Source organism: Triplophysa rosa, linkage group LG11 (assembly GCF_024868665.1).
Source record: "Triplophysa rosa linkage group LG11, Trosa_1v2, whole genome shotgun sequence".
Lineage (NCBI taxonomy): Eukaryota > Metazoa > Chordata > Actinopteri > Cypriniformes > Nemacheilidae > Triplophysa > Triplophysa rosa.
This window is the reverse complement of record NC_079900.1, coordinates 1,451,030-1,470,712: the sequence shown is the minus strand read 5'-3', so window position 1 is coordinate 1,470,712 and position 19,683 is coordinate 1,451,030. Positions and strand designations below refer to the sequence as shown.

The 19,683-nt window shown below is 41.1% G+C and overlaps 3 protein-coding genes across 3 annotated transcripts; 1 reads left to right on the top strand and 2 right to left on the bottom strand.

The window, feature by feature from the left end:
* Positions 1-810: 810 nt before the first annotated feature.
* Positions 811-8,863, bottom strand: jpt1b (Jupiter microtubule associated homolog 1b). Its single transcript, XM_057345341.1, has 5 exons — positions 8,401-8,863; positions 5,984-6,123; positions 4,174-4,286; positions 2,096-2,126; positions 811-1,554 (listed from the first exon to the last, which is right to left on the bottom strand). Exons 1-5 carry the CDS (start codon positions 8,454-8,456, stop codon positions 1,436-1,438), a joined length of 459 nt encoding a protein of 152 aa, XP_057201324.1. The 5' UTR covers positions 8,457-8,863; the 3' UTR covers positions 811-1,435.
* Positions 8,864-9,803: 940 nt separating this feature from the next.
* On the bottom strand, positions 9,804-13,562 carry sumo2b (small ubiquitin like modifier 2b). Its single transcript, XM_057345349.1, has 4 exons — positions 13,442-13,562; positions 11,930-12,061; positions 11,031-11,102; positions 9,804-10,471 (listed from the first exon to the last, which is right to left on the bottom strand). The coding sequence occupies exons 1-4, from the start codon at positions 13,460-13,462 to the stop codon at positions 10,412-10,414; spliced, it is 285 nt and encodes a 94-aa protein (XP_057201332.1). The 5' UTR covers positions 13,463-13,562; the 3' UTR covers positions 9,804-10,411.
* Positions 13,563-14,507: 945 nt separating this feature from the next.
* nup85 (nucleoporin 85) lies at positions 14,508-19,027 on the top strand. The gene is made up of 19 exons (XM_057345240.1): positions 14,508-14,668; positions 14,828-14,921; positions 14,997-15,153; positions 15,236-15,306; positions 15,381-15,424; positions 15,533-15,602; positions 15,814-15,935; positions 16,018-16,152; positions 16,248-16,370; positions 16,444-16,575; positions 16,730-16,836; positions 17,003-17,086; positions 17,242-17,307; positions 17,382-17,533; positions 17,616-17,733; positions 17,811-17,911; positions 18,164-18,315; positions 18,544-18,633; positions 18,816-19,027. The coding sequence occupies exons 1-19, from the start codon at positions 14,636-14,638 to the stop codon at positions 18,912-18,914; spliced, it is 1,950 nt and encodes a 649-aa protein (XP_057201223.1). The 5' UTR covers positions 14,508-14,635; the 3' UTR covers positions 18,915-19,027.
* The last annotated feature ends 656 nt before the right edge of the window (positions 19,028-19,683 follow it).

Sequence of the window (19,683 nt, the reverse complement as noted above, 5' to 3'; positions counted from 1 at the left end):
CGACTTTAAGGCCCGGTTTCACAGACACCGCTTAACTTAAGCCAGGACTATGCCTTAGTTGAATTAAGATAATTATGTCGCTTTAATAAAAATTCCTTAGAAGAACACATTACTGGTGTGCATCTTAAGACAAAACAATGGCACTGATATATTTTAAGATATTTCTGGGCAAGTTATATTCAGTTAAGACAGGTCACGCATTCATTTTAGTCTGGGACTAGCCTTAAACCTTGTCTGTGAAACCAGGCCTAAGTGTTCAGTAATTTTTTTAAGGCAGAGATTTCTCTTGTAAAACCTACAATGAATAATCCCGAGAGACGGTGTGGTTTGGTGACCATTTTAAAGACTTTTCAAAAACACTAGATGAGGAAAATGTTACTGCTGTACTTTCCAAACTGTGGCGCGCACCCCTGTGGACAGTAGCGGTAATGCAGTAGGACCTTGGCTTTGGTTAAGCCAATTTTGCACATATTCCATTAAAAACGGTTCCGAATTTTACCGCAAAAGATTCGAGAAGTTTGTAGCCTCTGTTGCACACTTTGATATCACCTGTAAATAATATGCAGGGTTATTATTATTGATTATTAATACAATATATTATCATCTTACCTTCACCAGAACACTAGCAGCAATTTTTGTGGTAGCCCACATGAAAAATACTTTAATATTTACTGAGGTATTGTCTAGTAGTTTTACAGTATACTATCAACATATGCAATAATTGGTTTCTACAATTCACCAATGACTATAACTCTGACAGACATTATCAATACTTTATACAAAAGTCAGTTAAATAACCAGCCATATAACTGTACTTTATGTATTTTTTAATAAAAAGTTTGTGACAATGGAATTGTTGATACCTGTTTTGCTAGTATGTTGCTCTATATTTCTGACACGGCATGCTTCTGTAAAATCTTTTTGATGTTCTAAAAAAAACTGGGGGGGAATGAAATGAAGTTGTTCAGCGTACTATTTCACTCAGAAATAACTCCATATACGTATTAATACTGCCATTTTAATTTCTGGATCATGCTGACTTGAGTCTTCACACATGACAATAACACATTCCAAACAAACACGCATCTCACGTCAAACAAACACCGTGAAATTCATATCAATCTTTATTTGTACTTAGAAATTTTGCGCAACAAATCTTTTTTGTCCTTTTCCTTGAATGATTTACACCGGGGGCGGATTAGAAGTCGATCTGAATCTCTCATGCCACCAATTCCCGCGGGAGCGACTGAAACGGACTTCTTACATAAAGTGCTTCTGTCAACGATCGCTTCTCTTGTTTCGCAATAGAAAAATGAAAAGACGGTGGACGGAGGACGAAAGTTTCCATGGCTCACGACGAGAGTGAAGGAAGGAGTTCCTTAAAAAAAGAGAGAGAACAGACAGATAGAGCAAAGAAAGTTCAATGATGGCCGTTTCAGCCCAGAATCAGACTGGATTTGCCACCGGGTGGGTTCCTTCGGCCAGAAGGGGTTCCGCCGGACGCTGTGGGGACAGACGGCTGTGCGCCATCCTCTTTCTGCTCCTGAACCTCTTCTGAAACACACAGAAAAAGAAAACATTCAGGACATAACTAGGGTTCTGACATTTGTTTCTGGGAGCCAAAGTCAGATTGTGCTAAAAGCAGTCTGTTTATTGGTAAAGAGCCAAACTCTTCAGATCTGGAGACCCCAGCCGTGAAGAATATTTACAGTATCAGCTGAACACACACATTACAGCCGGACTATTAAACAAAGGCTTCTTTATTTAAACCCAACACATGACTGCGTGCATCATCACGACAAGTAAGTTAATGCTTGTCTTGTGAGACGGGATGAAAAATACAGAATCAGGGTTTCTACAGCTGTTCGCAATGAGAAAAGCAGATCTGCTCTTCGGCCAGCAGACGTGGAGTCATGGAATATGCCTCGGTCTCATTAAAAGAGAAGAAAATTCCAGAACTTCACCAGCCACGTTCTTACCAAACATGAGTCACGCGTTATCGTAACAAAGAGACGCATTTAAACCTGCAGCGCTGCGTTTATGAGGAACATTACTACAAAATATTGATATTCACAAGAGTAAAAATTATTCTCACCATTGTTTTCCGGCTCAAAGTCATTTTGATCCTGCAAAACAAGAGCAGATGAGATCAGACGCCTTCGTATCAAATAACTCGGACTATAACTAACCAGGACAAATTCAATATGTCCTTCAGAGTTTAACTACTTCACGGCAACATTAAAGAACATGAGTAATGCGATTTACTTCTGGAATGACATATTTATTCATGATATTTAAAGGGATAGTACACCCAAAAAGTATGACCTCACCCTCTTGTATGACTTTCTTTCTCCCACAGACCACAAAAGAGATATTTTGAAGAAAGTTGGTAACCGAACAGCGACAGTACCCATTCGCTTTCATCGGTTTTGCCGATAGGGAATGCTGCTGTTCGGTTACCAACTTTCTTCAAAATATCTTCTTTTGTGTTCTGCGGGAGAATGAAAGCCATACAGGTTTGAAATGAGAGGAGGGTGAGTAAATGATGACAATTTATATTTTGGGGTGAACGATCGCTTTAAGCGGAACAAAACAGGGACAGTTATGAATAGGAATGGAAAGATACTATTAGCTCACCATTCAACATTATACTGGGTTCACAAGTACAGTTTAAGGCCATTTTAAATGAAACAAAAAAAGTCAATTGTTAAAGAATGGACAACATTCTAATTTAATTAAACCTTCTGTAGGGCTGTCAAACAATTAATCCAGAATAAATCATTTCAATTATTGATAAATATTAATAATATATATATATCCCTGCTTGTAATAGTTGTATTTGACATACATATAAAAAATACAGATAAATACAGATTATACATATATTTTTTATTCTGTGTAGTGTTATTTGTATGCACCATGGGTCTGAGAGTAACGCAGTTTCAATCCTCTATATGCATGTACTGTACATGTGGCAGAATTGACAATAAAGCAGACTTTGACTTTTGAACTTAAATACGCATAGTACACAGACATATATTATGTAAACACAATGTTTTAATGTTTTATTCTGGATGCGATTAATCACGATTAATCATTTGACAACCCTTATCCTATGTATGTAAGACAACCCTTATCCTATGTATGTAAATCAATAAAAAAATGAAGTAGATTTGTCACTCAAAAATGAAAAAGGTATTAAAGAGAAGAGAAGGCATTAAAGTCCCAGTGAAATAAAAAATGACAATTCTTATTTTTTCATGAAATATTGCAGCATTTATAGTAAATAGCTTATCAATGTGGGTCATTTTCTTTTTAAAATTCATGTACCCTCATAATCTTCAATTAAAATCTGAAAATGCACTTCCCCCCTAAAATAACTATCCATCTCAAATGACGTAAACTAGATGGCTTGGGCGGAGCATCCGTTAACTCCTCCCCTTCAACTGTCAGACTGCTGCTAGTTTCATTTCAAAATGCAACAGCCGTTTTTACAAATCGAATCTATTCGCAGTGAAAAACGCAAGCCACGCCCACTAATTTTCCCCTTTGAAATTCCTTTTCACTCAGAAATGTGTCAGAATACGGAAGTAAAAACGATCGCAACTTCCGGTTCACGGGGACTTTAAGAAAGCTAAACTCTAAGAGCAGGAAAAGCACAAAATAAACCAAAACATTAAAACAGCCCAACCAATGACATTACACATCATGCCGGATAAAAGAAAATCGCCATAGATCTAAAATACATTTTTTGTATTGAGATGCATCGTTGCACCCCTACAAGAAGAATTATGAAAACAAATATTTAAATAATGATAAATGGCTCTTAACGACACCAGAAACATTTATCAGAAAGTGAACGGTCAATTTTGTGAAGTATTGAGACAGGAGTGAAATATCAGAAAAGAGTTTTAGATGACTGAATGTGATGCGTAAGAGGAAGTGTAAGAAACAAAAGCCAGAAAACATAAACCACGTAAAACATAACAGGATGAAAATCATTATGAACTTCCCCTGAAGGAATAATGCAGTCAGTCTCTGACCCCAGAACAGCTGTGTCGTGCGGCTGTTAGTTCTGACCCCACCCAGCCGTGTTATTTTAAACACAGTGAACACTTGTCTACTGTATGACCTGTATTCACATCTCGCTCTCTCAGGTGTTTGTCAACTTACGTTGTTGTTGGCCTGACGTTCACCAGGACATCCGTTATCATACACTATAGCAGGCTGGCACCGTCTGAGAGGAGCCGACGGCTCTCCACACAGAACCCCAGACGCTTCTCCACCTGTCAACGACACCACCACGCAAAACAAACCGTGATTACAGGAGAAAATAACCCCCCGACATGTTTCTACAGTTACACCCAATATAATACACAGTCACGACCTGAAGATTATCATAGTGCTTTCTTTAAAACAACCTGTCCTTTCATTATTCAACGCTCACATTCCACACGTCTGTCTGATGTGGGTGAGGTGAAAAACAATGCCCAGCAGTCTGAGAGACACACACACACAAGTCTGAGAGGACAAAGCCTAACTCGATTACATGAGTGTTTCCATGGTAACAGGGACTCAGGTTGATCTCCACAGGATTATGGGTAGCGTTGTTCTACATCTTAAATTCACATTTTAAACACATTTGAATGAATTCAAACGTCTTGTACTGTCGCTTAACAGCGCACACCATAACAGATCTGACTTGGGGCTCATGAATTAGAACTTAAAATATAAATTTCTTCACATCTAGAAACAGATGGAATGTTTACCTCTCATAAGGTGACATAAACACACTGGTTTCCATGTTTTATGGGGACATTCCATAGACATCCATTGATTTTATATCAGCTTATGATAAAATATATCCCCTAACCCCACCCCAACACCTAAACCTAATAACCACACAAACCTTTCTGCACTCAATAAATATCATTCTGTATGATTTGTAAGTCGTTTTCCCTCATGGGGACCTGAAAAATGTCCTCACAAGGTCTACTGGTATTACTATTGTGATGAATACCAGTACACACACACACACACACACACACACACACACACACGGAGACAGTGAAATTCCTAACAGCTTCCTGTCTAACACACTGAACTTCCTGTCGGTCCAGAGAGCGGAAGGTTTAGGGTGAGACTTAAACACGTCTCTCCCTCGAGAGCAATTCACTGTCACACAGACACATTGATTGGCTGCCGTCACATCATTCCTTTTACTGTAGCGTGTGGTATTAATGTGTGTACAAACATATGGTTTACATATAGAGTACATTTATTAACCCACTGGAATCATAATTACTTCATGACAGATGTTTGCGCTCGTTGGAGTGTCAACACGTTGGATCCCATAAGATAACACGACAGCATTTTTATATAAAATGATTTGTTTACGTTTAATTGATGAAAGGAAACCAAATATACGTGAGATGACATGAAGGTGTGTAAAATAAAGATATTTTAAAGAATTTGTATATTCGGCTCAACTTATTCTTTAAGGAGAGAGCGATAATATCTGGAAATGAAACGGTCAATCATGATTTCAGATGATTTAAGAGTGCGGGGGGCTAATGCCAGAAACACACACACACACACACAGAGCATAGCATGTTTGTCTGGAGTGGAGGCATCGTGATGATGTCACACATTCTTGTGTCCTATATCATGGTGTTTAGTGCGTTTGAGTCACTTCCTGTTTGATTATTTGTCCTGGAAATGACATCATGCTAATAACATGCTGACACACTTGTGGTTGACTGTGGGCAGTCAGTGTAAAAGTCTTTTTCAGGAAGAGGAATTCTGCACATTAAAAGCATACAACTCTTTTGCTTATTCAATACTCGTAGATGTGTCCAAACTAACACACAGACGACAACAAAAAAACACAAAACTCATGGCATGGGTTCTTTACAGAGATTAATTATATGAGGGTGAACTCAAAGTGATAATTGTATGTGTGAGTGTGTGTGCGTTTGTGTACTTGGCGGGTTGTTCCTCCGGTGGGCGTGAGGGTCATCAGGTTCAGCAAAGATATTGGAGGCCATCTTGTTTTTGCGCGCCGGCTTTTCCTCATCTGTGCCAAAGGAAATATTGGAGGCTCCTCCAGGAGGACACAACACCCTGCGAGACAGCCATCAACAAACAAACCACAGTCACACAATGACAAAATCATGACCAATCACAGATACAGCCCGTATTTCATTTTATTTGGGGTTAATATGCATTTCTTTTAACCAATCATATTAGAGAATGGACCTTTGATTGGCGTATCTAAAAATGGAGCTCAAATAGTTATTAATACATAAACAGATTGTTATTGAATAACTATAATGTGATATAACAGGGGGCATCCAGCCGACCCCTAATCTAAAACACACATCCGCTGATCTGTCATGTAGTTACAATTACCACAAAACACACACGCATGTCTGGTTTATTATCTCCGTGGGGACAGTCCATAGGCGTAATGTTTTTTATACTGTATATTTTATCCCCTAAACCTAAAGATCATAGAAAACTTTTTGCATTTTTAGATTTAAAATAAATATTGTTCTGTACAATTTATAAACTTTTGTGCCCATGGGTCCCCATGAGTTGGTGTGCATTCAGGTTTAGGTCCCCACCGGGATATAAAAACATGTCCACACACACACACAGCTGTTGGACGGTTTTCAGTCCTCACATATGTGAATGCATGAATCAGGGCGGGTGCGAGCCGTATCAGAACCTGCTCGAAAAAGCAGTCGACCTGTGATTGATGTGCTGGAGGAGCCCAAAAATCAATGCATCCAAAAAACCCACGGCACTGCACCCGACGCCCCCCGCCCAGAAATGCAGGATGAGACCAGCTGACACCCGGCAGCTGTCAGGGTCAGACCCCGTCCGCACACGACTCGCCTCTTCTATTGTGCACGAAATCAGCACAAAACGATCAAAGCGGTCGACCTGCTGTCCGCACCGACGGCATTAACACACAATGCCTGAACCACACTAAACCTCCAGCTCACATCAGGGGAGCAAACCGAGCCGTTTGTACCCGAGACCCCACCCATCCGTGAACCACGGCGACACATGGCATTGAAAATCCTTCCCCCGAGCACGACATCCACGCTGAAAACATCATTAAAGAGATCCCAAAATAAATATTCCGTCATTTGTTCACCCAAACCTGAATGTAACTCTTTCATCAGTGGAACACAAAAGAAGATATTTTGAGAAATGTTTGGTTTGGTTACCAACACGGTTTAAAATATCTTTTGTTGCGTTCTGCAGAAGAAAGAAAGTCAGGCTCGGGTGAATAAACGACAGAATTGTGGGGGGGTTGGCTGAACTATTCCTTTAAATCGGACGGAGTGACCAATAAACAACCCAGTCCCGGATTGACCTACATTTCTTTCGTTTTCAGCCGCATTGAGAGACACCACAGACAGGCAGGACCTGAGGATAAAACTGGACAAACAAGCAGCCAAAGCCAAGGAAACAGGAACGGATTCGGGTCAATCGGGGTGGCAACGTGTTGCACAAAGATGCAAGTCACAGCGTCTTACATTTGGCTTAAGAAGTACCCGCCTCGTGCAACAAGATCAGACACAACTCACTTTCTTTTTCTATAAAAGATAGAAATGTGTCAGACAGGCGATCTCCACGAAGCCCGTCTCGAAAGCTGAAGATGATCTCACGTCTGGACACGCACACACCAAAAAGAAACGATTTTGGAGTGCTTTGGCTAGACGTGCAGAGCGTCGGACGCGTGGTCGGTTGGCTGGAGGAGACTCAAGGCAACAGCTCCGGTCTGACTATCAACAGCCTTTTAAGGACAATGGAGCGTGTATATTTGGGCCAGACCTTGAGGTTGGACACCAAAAACGTCATGTGACTGAGATCAAACCGTTCGAAAAATAAACGCAGAAGAGAACGGATCCATTCACGAGGGAGAGAAAGAGAACAATGCCGTGGACAATGCAAACGTGAAGTTTAAAGCGAATCTTTTGAAAGCCCTGTTGAGATGTCACAGTGGCCGCCTGCCCAGATCTGTCATTCTGGATGAAGTTCAGGCCCCATTCATATGAATGCACCACACATTTACCTGCATGTGATCGTGTGTCTGGACCTGATCTCGGATCAGCATGAGCCTGGGTGGATGGCTCTTCGTGGCCGTGAGGAAGAGGATGGTGGAGATGATGACGATGGTGGCAGACAGTCTGAATTCACATCAAATCCAAAGCTTCCATCTATTAAATCTTCACAGTCGGCATCGTGCTCATCCATACATCGATAGGAGGAATGAATCCATCAGTCCGTCAGGCCATCATCATCATCATCCTCATCCTCATTCCCATCCGCGTTTCTTTTGTTCTGCCCCGCTCAACCCAACAAAGCCCCGTTTCGTTCGTTTACCTCGAGCTGTTTTTGGCACCGGGTTCCATGCCCTGATAGGTGGTCGTCGTGGTCATGTCGAGCGGCTGATGTGGTCGCTAAACGGCGTGGAATAAACCTTCAGCTGGACTGAATTCGTGTAATTCCTTTATCCCGCATGGACTCCGCCCGGACCAGCTGAAACCCGAGTGCGGTGGAGCGGCCCTTTAGACACGCCCACAAAACCCCGCCCACCGGAGCGGAGGCGCGGCGTGATTGGACTGCAGACTGCGGACTCTGCTTTGGGATTGGCGCGTAGGGTGCCTGTCAGCCGATAGGCTTGCTCTCTGTTCCTCAGGGTTTGTGTGATTTGGTTTGCAGCATGATCATCTTTACTGTAAATTCAGGTTGTGTCAATTAAATAACTGATAAACGTCGTAATATATTTGACAAGAAATTTGTTTAAAGCTCAGCCTTTACGAAAATGAAACATGGTGTAATTGACTGATTCCCGAATTAATCCCCCTACCACATGAAAAACGTAGTATATTTGAGTATTTATTACAGTAAACTGACATATATTATAGTAATTGCTGCATGTATATTTCAGTATTCTGTAGTATTAACCATAGTGAGTCGATAAACTAGTAAATACTGTAGTATAATTTATATTTGCTGTTGTATACTGTAGTATGCTTTATATTTACCATGGTACGGTTCCAAAACCATATAGTATTTAGGTATTCACTTTATGTGAAAGTATTGTATCACTAAAGTTTTACTACAAACACTACAGTTTAACTACATGGTTAGTTTGTTTTTCCATGGTTTGTATATTTGTGTTTTTCTTTTTATTCATTTGAAGTGTTTTCGTTTTTTTCAATTTTGGTTGGAATGTGAGATTTGCAATTCATTTTTAAATGTAATTATATACCATGTTATTTACAATTATACAATTATAATTAACGTAATTAAAGTGATGGCTACAGTTATATAAAATAATTTACTTTTTAGGTGGCTCCATAGCCTGCAGGCAACATGATGAAGTTTGCTCACTGAAACAAAACAAAATGCTAATTCGTGAATGCAACATTATACTATAATAACATGACACTATAATAGATCACACTAGGTCATAACAAAAGTATGACAGGTGTTTTCCACTAGCAAGACTTCAAAACGTATCTGAATGTTTTTGCATTAAAAATAAAAGCCTTGTCCTATTTTTCTCTATTTCATATCATATTATAAATAAACATGATAATTAAATAATTGTTTCAACGTTACTCTCATGATTCAATGCCGCTTTGAGGCAACTCCAAAATATCTCTAAATTAAAAGTGTTCCATTTTATATAGAAACAGTACAAAAATTGTGTTGTCCTATAGTAATCAAAGTGTAACAGAGGAACTGCATGTCCACAAATAGTGACAATACATGTACAGTTTGATAAAAAGAGAATATTTATTTTAACAAGAGATTTGACAGTACAGATGTTTGAGTCGTCTGAAACATGTCTTCACTTACACACTCGAGTCAACACATGTTTAAGACGAGTGGCACGCTACAAATGACCACTACAATAAAAAACAAATTAAAACCAATTTATCTGAACGAACAAAAGGAACTCGATCTGAACTGAAGGTTTCTGTCTGCTATAACAGAACGTATAACAGAAGATTTCTCAAAAAAAAAAAAAAAACCCAAAGCCTGTGTGTTCATACCTGAACCAGATGTTGGGTGCAGCTACACAATCAAAACTGTGAAAATCATTAGAGTTGGTCTACACACAGATTTTACTCGATATCTTTCTCCAAACCTCTGGGCTTGACTTGTCAGATGTTACAAGGCAACAAACAATCCCAATGTAATATTTACTGTAGCAGGAATTCTTTATGTACAAAACAAAGAGTATAATATGAACTAAAACACTATACAACAGCAGTTACAGATAACCATATGATGATGATGATGATGATGATGATGCGAGCTCTGGGGTGACAGAGAGAGAGAGAGAGAGAGAGAAGAGGGTTTGCGATTGGTGAAGTCAGATTTAGAGTCCTCCTGTCTGTTGCTGGAAAACGTCAATTGTGTCTTCATCTTCCATTTCCAACTGTGGGAGAACAACACAACATTATGTTTTATCATAATTCAGGTTTTAAAAATGTATTTATCAATGTATTCTGCAGATGTAACAAGTGCTTTACGAGAAAGGAAATAACGTCTTTGAAAACACGGATTTACAACACAATGAACTTATGTAAGGTGTACAAAAAATGATTTTAGTTTAACTGTAGTTTAATATTTTGACTTCATTTTTAGCCGTTTAGTTCAATTTAAATGTATATGCTTCATTTCTTTCTTTTTCTAGTTAATAATTTTAGTGGTTTAAACTTACTTCATTTTATTGATATAAGGCAACATGTCTTAAGTTTTTCACATAATACTGAAGCTTATATTTCGATTGATTTTAAATAAAACAAAAATGTTTCAATAGTTTTAGTTAACACAAAACATTCAGCCAGTAATTAATATAGGGTGGGGCTTAATTTTAGGTAAATATTATACAGTAAATCAAAATGTTTGAAATGTTTTCATAAACGTTCACGTGCATCAGAGATTAGACTTAAAAAAGAAAACAAGAGCACGACTAGAGCGCTATGATGTCATACCTGTGCGGGCGTGTCTGTTTCATTAATGGGCTGTCCGTCAAACCGGAATCGAATCTGCCTCATCGTCAATCCCTGAAAAACCAAACGTATACATTAATCTGAGTTTCAGAAGCTGAGCTGTGCTCTCCCGGTCCACACCCACAGCATAGGGCGACACTAGAGACGTCCAATGAGATTAACAACCGCAGCGTGTGCCAACAAAACATGTTGCTGACCCGCAGATCCAGTAGCATCTTAACCCCGCGTGTCTACACTGCTGATGAAGCATGTATGTCGTGACAAACCTGAGCGCACTCCAGGCTGAGTCTCAAAGGAATAGTTCACCCAATCATGAACATTCTGTCATCATTTATTCACCCGTATGAGTTTCTTTCTTCTGCAGGACGCAAAAGAAGATATTTTGAAGAATGTTGATAACTGAACAACACTGAACCCCATTGATTTTCATTGTATGAACACAAAACCACTGAGACATTTCTCAAAATAACTTCTTTAGTGTTCCACTGAAGAAAGAGTGATACGATGACAGAATGTTGACGCTTGGCTATACTATGTTTTTAAATGTGCCTGTGAACATCACTGACATCTCTCTTATCCATCTGTGAGGAGATAAACCTTCAACCGGACACACAGGGCCATTAACAGGACATGAGGGAGCGATAGAGTCAGCAGACAGTAAAACTGCAGAGGAAATGCACGGACACACAAAGGTTTATTGATCCGACCGAAGAGCTTTTGTGTAGATGATTGTGGAGTCGTACTCAATAACACTCACATTCATACTGAAAGCGCTCGCTTTGAAATCTTTCAATGCATTCGGAACATTATTTAGATTTAAAAAGCCGGTCACAGACTTCTTCATAAGTTTACAGCAAGTGTGTGTGTGTGTTTTATCTCACCTGTCTCTCGCAGTAGGCCTTCATAAGCTTGCTGAGGGGTGTGTGTCTCTTGATTTTAAACTGGACCACCGACCCGTCCTGTCCTGCTACCTTCAGGTTGATGTGGTCATTGTTCTCTGTCTTTACACCCTCCTGAAAAGAACACACAAATGCAAATGTAAACGTTTCTATTGAATATATAATATCAGTGCTAGACCCTTATAGAAACTAACTATATCATAATAAACTTTATTTGTATGGCGTGTTTTTAGACTGTTACTGAAGACGGTCTGTGATGGACAAGAGGGAACGAACTCTTGTGGTTATTTGATATATGAACACTATTTACTCTTTTAAATGTTTTTAATGAAGGCAAACAGTATTGCTCGACATCCAAATACTTCCCTACTATGAAGTATCTATAACTCAAGATCGAAGTAGCAGAGTCGAATTGAGACAATTTTTCTTTCATTGTTGTAAATAAAAGAATTCATGAAAAAAACAAATGCTATAATCAAAATAAACGTTTTACGTGTATTTATTTAACAGTCAACGTAAACACGAGGAACATCACAACTATAATGTGGCATAAGTGTCAACAATATTTTTTAGTGCACTCAATACCATGAAAATGATTTCTTGTGGTTAAAGTGTACTTGTTTGACAACACCTGTGTTTATTATAGTATACATCTGTCAAAGAACATAGAGGTCACGAGGAGATGAAGTAATGATTCTGTAATGACTGTAGGTGTATATTCTCAAGCGTCTGAATCAGACTCACTGACTCAGTGAAGCATTGAATCGATTCAGTCACTCAGTGAATCAAACACAAGTCATGTCCGATTTGAATAGAACCAAGAACGTCACTGCTTTTTTTAGTCTAATTGTGTTCATTTGGCATTCTCGTGTGTCATTAAAGATACAAAAAAACGACAGTGTTGTAGTTACAAGTATTTAAGAAATAAAAGCTAATCTAACATATTGAGTACCGAGGTGAAGTTTAATCGACATAAAGGAAACTCGGTCTGGGAGACCGTCTGTTAATAACATGTTGGAAACTACTGTATATTAAACTATAAACGTGCACATTTCTCGGTGATGTACGTAATGTGTAGTGTTGTGTGTGAGCTTCATGAGCGATGCTCAAATCAACTCAATCCAACGTAAAACACAAAGTCTTCATCACGTTTAAGCGAGAAAACACACGAAACGTGAATATAATGCAACAATAAAATACACGCATGCATGTGTTGTGTTCAGCGCGACAATTTCTCCTTCTTTCCTCGCTTTTATCGTTTATTCATTATTTGAATGCGCCTGTGAGTGTCGCGCGCGGTGTGAGCTCGCTGCGCGCGTTCACACGGCTTCTTCCGGTGTCTCTGAAGCGGCAGTTACAAGATTTATCCACTACGCGTGACATTTGCGCATTAAATATCACACCGCGCGCGTTTTGCCATTTCCCTCAACCCCTCACACAACACGAACCGCAAATAATGATAAATAATCACTTGTGTTTTTAAACGTCACTCACCTTGGGTTTCTCGTCGGCCATGGTTTTTGTAATTGCGCTTCTCTACGCCGCCACACAAAGACACCGCGGGGACGCGCACGTCCGCGCTCCCGATTAAAAGCGATGGAGACGTGCGCGGTCACGAGAGTCGGGCTCGTTCACCGCGATGTATTGCGATTGGCCGGCGCGGGTCACGGGACCGTGTGTGACGCGATCCGGTGAGGTCATGCGCGAGACCAGGCAGCGAGCAAGGCGAAACTGGGAACGTGAACGAGCATTTGTCCATTTGTCTTTTCTTCATCAAAATGTATCGCAAAACCACGATTATTTCATGAAATTGAACAAAGATAAGCTTAAATACGACAGCAGGGTTCATAAGAAATATGAGCACTGAGTGTTTTAACACGGATGGTTGTGAGGGAGTGTTTTTCACTCTAGTCTGTGGAGAAGAAGAGACGCCATTTTGTCCCTCACAGATGAGATCAAAATAATGGAAGTCGCACCCTGATCCTGCAGTGTAAACTTCAACACACTAGCCTGAAGGCTTTATATACTTGATCAGATAGGTGTAATGGGGTGAGATAAAGTCTGCAGGATGATTGCCCTCCAGGAACACTTCTGCCAAGCTCTCCGAAATAATTCATATGAATAATCATTAAAGAGAATCTTAAAATAAACAAATAAAATGACTACGATGGAAATATATGTCAACACCACGATCAATACATCCCAAATACGTTTTTACAATAAACATGACCACAGACCTGATTTTACATACACAGATGTAGATGAATTATTTTAGATTATTTATGTATACATACGATTATTTTAATCATTTGAAGCATAATGGAAACGTTACAAAAAAAACAAAAAAAAACATTTTATTTGTGAATGGCATTCATCGTCAAACACTACTGATACATTTTTATCCTCAAGGCCGATTAAAGGTTAGTTATTTCTGATAATAATAATGCAATATTAAAAGCATAAAGCAATTTACTTTAATGTTGAATAACTATTTCAAGGTATGAAAAGAAAGTAAATGTGTATGTGTATTTCTGTTCAGGCGCTTAACGGGTCGTCCCGTCTCTCAGGCAGCGCGGGTCCTTCTGTCAGTGGCGCTGGATGTATGCGCGCGCGCCGTGTTGACGGCATAGTTCAATACACAAAATTGTATTTCTACTCGTTCTCAGGAGGATTTAATATAAGTGTGCGATGGAAGAGGTTGACGTGGAGCCCAACCCGACCGTAAGTGCAGATTGAACCAGGATCACGTGTTCATTTGGACAGACGTGCTCCTCGGTCACTGCTCACGTCCATCATAACTAGCATAAACTCAATTGTGTGTGCGACAGAAAACGTAACAGCAGTTGCATTAATGGTTACTTTCATCTCTCACGTCTGCAGCTCATTCCCGGAGCTGGGTGTAACCAGAAGCACATTGGATTTGAATGGGGTCCCGGAGATATGTTAGTCTACGAGACGAACTACCAGCTACCAGGTAGAAAACCCTCTATTATTGCTCAGATCGTCCTCTCTGGTCGTCCTTTGTTCATTGGCACGTGTTTCTTTTCAGCTTCGCGGTCTGCAGGCTCTCCACTCGTGCACATGGTGAGGAGAGATGAAGACGTCTGTTCTCCCATCCTGCGCAAACTCTTCAATGAGTCCCATCACATCTTCGTAGGGCTGCAGAAGATCAACGAGGACGTGCCCAGCAAAACCAAGAAACCACAGTGAGAGAACCACACAAGCACACCCGACCTGAAGCGTCTGACCTGCTCACATCATGCCGATTTGTTTGGGTGTTTTCTGTAGGTTTGTGAGCATCAGTAAGAACTACAGATCTGTGATCCGAGCCTGTATGGAAGAACTTCAGCAGGGCGCCGGTGAGACACCGCTCACGCAAGAAGATGCCATTTATCTCGCTAACATCTCTGACCGAATTTCTCTCTTTATGCAGTTTCAGCTCAAGACAGATCTTTGGCGTCACAGTATGGAGATCAGGTCTGTCCTCTGAATGACACGTGCTTTAAAGAGGACAAACAAGAACAGTTTGTTATAAATCATCACATTATTATTTTTCATATAAGATTGACGCAGTGTTTTCTCCAGGTCTCTATTCTCTTGGCCATTGAGCTCATCTGGAACTTGTGTGAGGTTCTTTTCATCGATGCGGCTCCAGGTGAACATCACGCGCTGATTTCTTCCAACTGCTTGCTTGTCTCTCCATAGTTTTGTTTCGTGATTCGCTTATTGCTCCTTATACTCTTTGTAAGTCGCTTTGGATAAAAGCGTCTGCTAAATGTAAATGTGATTTAAGAACTCGGTAAATTCAAAAATCTTGAGTTAAACTTTCGGCCAGAACCTGTCTGACCTTTTCTGCGGTCATGTAGCCGGCGCTCTGCTGCTCCACCTGCTGGACTGGGTGCGTCTGCACAAATCCGACGTGGATACGAGAGTGAGAGAGGTGTTACAGAGCGACAGCCCTACTCAACATCGCTCCTACTGGGATGTGGTATGCAGCCTGTGACCTCCAGACCACCCGTACATCGCCGACCACGCGTGTCCTGGTTGACCCTCTCTCTGTCTGTGTGCAGGTGATTGGTTTGGTTCTGCAGGGTCGTATGGACGAAGCTCGGCAGGTCCTGTCGAAACGGGCGTCTCTGCGGGCAGACAGCAGCCCTGTGTTCAAGCGCATGGACACTCTGTTACAGAGCATGCCCATATTTAATGTACGTACAGTATGTGTTTTTGTGAGATGGATCGTTACAAGGCTTCGCGTGACATCAGCATGATGTCTAAAGTTCATTGATGTGTTTGTGTGCAGCTCGCAGGCACTCAGACGCTGACGGAGTTTGACGTCAAATGGAGAAACTGGCACGAAGAATGTGACCGCTCTCTCCAGGACAACACGTTTGCTAGCAACCGTCACCTGGAGGCCATCTGCAAGGTAAGAGTCCTGACCTCCGCTGACCTCCCGTGTAACCCTACAGACACTGTGGTCACTGTGACGTGTCTCTCAGATTCTGGTTGGTGATGAAGACGCTCTCTTGGAACACAGAGAGTTATTGAGCACGTGGTATCACTTCCTGGTGACCCGACTGCTCTTCTGTCACCCGACGATCAAACCGCCCGACCTGCACTATTACGCCAAGGTAAACGCACACACAGCACTAATGAAGCCGTCTTTAATAATGCCTCAAACGGGATTCTTTGATTCATTCTAAAATCATCTGATTTTCACACATTCTGTGATTAAGAGGAGTCTGGTATATGAAGCGGCACATGTTGATTGTGTTTGTGTTTCAGTCCAGCATGAACATGTTTGTGGGCCCACGGGCTTCACCGGAACCTCTGGACATCATACTGCTGTCAGCGTTTGAGTTTGACCTGCATCAGGTCATCAAAGACTGCAGGTGTTGAACACACACACGCACATGCACGCACACACACATCAGAAGCGTGTGCAGATGTTAACACACGCAACCATCAGAAGCGTGTGCAGATGATAACACACACACACACACACACACATCAGAAGAGTGTGCAGATGTTAACACACGCGTGTTGATGTTTCCTCAGTTTCACTCTCAATAACTGGTGGTTTGTGGCTCATCTGACGGATCTGTTGGATCACTGCAAACTCCTGCAGTCACACAACCTGCAGTGCGTATCTCACACATCACACCATGACTTTCAATGCTTTGTATGTTTATTTATATTTACATTCTTGTTTGCTTCACTGTTTGCACATTTACCACTTAAAGCTGTTGGATTAGTGAGAAGGTTTTGAAATAATAACTGTGTGTGCGTGTGTGTAGTTTTGGGTCTAACCTGCGTGAGTTTCTGGTTCTGGAATACGCCTCGGGTCTCTTCACACACCACAGGTGAGTCAACCCTTCATCCCATTGAAAGCGGAAGAGAATGAGGATCTCTGGGTGATGTAGTCTCTGTGTGTTAGTCTGTGGCAGCTGGCGGTGGATTATTTCGATCACTGTCCTGAGCTGGGCCGAGTGTATCTGGAGTTACTGATCGAGAGGATTCCACTGGACACCGAACGCAAGGCTCTCAAAGTCCTGCGGGTCTGTGAGGACAGACAGATGAGTGAACAGGGTGAGCGAGAGTGTTCGGTCTCATCACATCACATGCTGAAGACACACAAATAAAACCCCACTGTGTGTGTGTTTGTGTGTAGTTCGCAGTATCTGTAAGATCATGGCTAAAAGATCTCTGAGGAACAACAGACTGGGATCAGCTCTGTCCTGGAGCATCCGAGCCAAAGACGCAGCGTTTGCTACGCTCATCTCTGAGAGGTCATCATCACCGTCGCAATCATATTCAATACGTCATCACATCGCTCTCGTGTTTCTCACCTGTGTGTGCTTCTCAGGTTTCTTCAGGATTACAGGAATAAAGGCTCGTTCACAGATCTGGAATTGCTGGATAATCTCGGCCCCGCTATGCTGCTCAGTGACAGACTGACGTTTTTAGGTATGACGTGAGCGAGATCTGCTGTGAGAGCAGTGCAGTGAATCCCTGACGATTCTTCAGAAGAGTACCTCACCCAAAATCCTTTGCAAACACACAGTCTGACCCGACGCCCACTTTCCACCGTCCAATCGAGTCCCATTTCTTTTTTAATTGAATATCTTGTTTTACTAATAAATGTCACAGATATAGTGGAATGCAATGCGGTTTGACATTTTTCTGTTATTAAAAGCGTGACGGCTTGTGTGTTGGTAGGGAAATACAGAGAGTTCCACAGGCTTTATGGAGAGAAGCGTTTCTCAGAGGCCGCCAAACTCCTGCTGTCCCTCATGACGGCAAAGATCGCCCCTCGCAGTCTGTGGATGACCCTGCTGACAGACGCCCTGCCCCTGCTGGAGCAGACCGAGGTACGGCACACGCCTCCCGAACTCAACATCACATCCGTTCAGCTGATGCTTCAATTCAGAGTGACTTATGCAACACGAGATAAACATGAGATCTGAACGTGCGTTAAAGCGAGGTGGTCTCCAGAATTCAGCGTTGATCGTTGAACCCTCAGCAGACCAGCAGCGTTGTCTTCTCTTCAGTGTTTAATGTGAATTGATCTTCAAAGCGTGTTGTGTTTGCATTTGTAGGTGATCTTTTCTGTGGATCAGACGTATGAGCTCATGTCCTCTCTAGAAGAACTGACATCCAGAACAAACAACTCAAAAGAGACGGCACAGGTGCAAACTCTTAAAAGTTGTATTTTCAGTTTTTATTCATTTCAATGTTCTCTGTTTGAACGCTTTGGAAATTCTGTTATTTCATTTTATACAAAATATGGTGATACTGTTGTGTTGTGTATTGTATGCTGAGCTACTTTTTCATGTTTGGTTGTGAACGAGTGTTTATTTATATCTTTAAGGAGGATGATATCGAGTTCACCAAGACGGAGCTGTTGCGAGTCGCTTTGGCTCGTAATCTGGCCATGGCCATCGTAAAGGAAGGAACGGTAGAAACATGAGAGCGTCATCAGATCCAAACCTCCAGCTGTCTGTGTACTGTACATACCTCAGATTATTTGGATAAACATGTCTTTTTTTTATAAACCTTTGCAAAATACATCATTTCACATGATTTTCTTATTCTGCTGTCTTTTATTTAAACTTTTCGTATGGTTGAACACAGCCGGTACGCAGAGCCAATCATAACAAAGACCATTTACATTAACAAGGGTGACGGAAAACAAACTCGCATCGGCTTCGATGTTTTATTCTGCATGCAGCAACATCAGGTTTATTCTGTACAGACGACATTACACATACAACACACACGCTCACATCTGTGCACTCCACAGTAGTTCACCATTCAGAAGAGACAAAGTGACACGTCAGCAATTCAGAAGCAGCGTGATAACATGAAAATGATATTTTAGGCTTGTAATATAAAGGTTTATAGGTAACAGATCGTCAATTGTAAAAATGTTTTGCTGCTGTTGATCATCTGAGAACAGTAGCAGCTGTTGACGTTCAGGCGGTAAAATATATCAAATGGATGAGAGGTAAACAGATCACCGCTCTATCTTTACTGTGAGCAAAACCTTTAACTTTATACAATTTTTCTTTAATCTTATTCATTCTTAAAGGGACAGTTCGTCCAAAAATAAAAATCCTGTCGTTGTTTAATCCCTCTCAGGTCATGTCAAACCTGTATGACTTTCTTATTCAGAACACAAAAGAAGATATATTGAGAAATGTCTCTGTGGTTTTGCGTTACTACAATGGAAGTTCAAT

Coding starts and splice junctions, on each gene's coding strand:
- jpt1b (XM_057345341.1), bottom strand. CDS start 8,456: ATGACCACGACGACCACCTATCAGGGCATGGAACCCGGTGCCAAAAAC. Junction 6,124..8,400: donor GGTGCCAAAAACAGCTCGAG/GTAAACGAACGA, acceptor GCTGTCTCGCAG/GGTGTTGTGTCCTCCTGGAG. Junction 2,127..4,173: donor AACGTCAGGCCAACAACAAC/GTAAGTTGACAA, acceptor CTTGTTTTGCAG/GATCAAAATGACTTTGAGCC.
- sumo2b (XM_057345349.1), bottom strand. CDS start 13,462: ATGGCCGACGAGAAACCCAAG. Junction 12,062..13,441: donor TGGCCGACGAGAAACCCAAG/GTGAGTGACGTT, acceptor TGTTCTTTTCAG/GAGGGTGTAAAGACAGAGAA. Junction 10,472..11,030: donor AAACAGACACGCCCGCACAG/GTATGACATCAT, acceptor GTTCTCCCACAG/TTGGAAATGGAAGATGAAGA.
- nup85 (XM_057345240.1), top strand. CDS start 14,636: ATGGAAGAGGTTGACGTGGAGCCCAACCCGACC. Junction 15,307..15,380: donor AGAACTTCAGCAGGGCGCCG/GTGAGACACCGC, acceptor CTCTTTATGCAG/TTTCAGCTCAAGACAGATCT. Junction 16,576..16,729: donor ACCTGCACTATTACGCCAAG/GTAAACGCACAC, acceptor TTTGTGTTTCAG/TCCAGCATGAACATGTTTGT.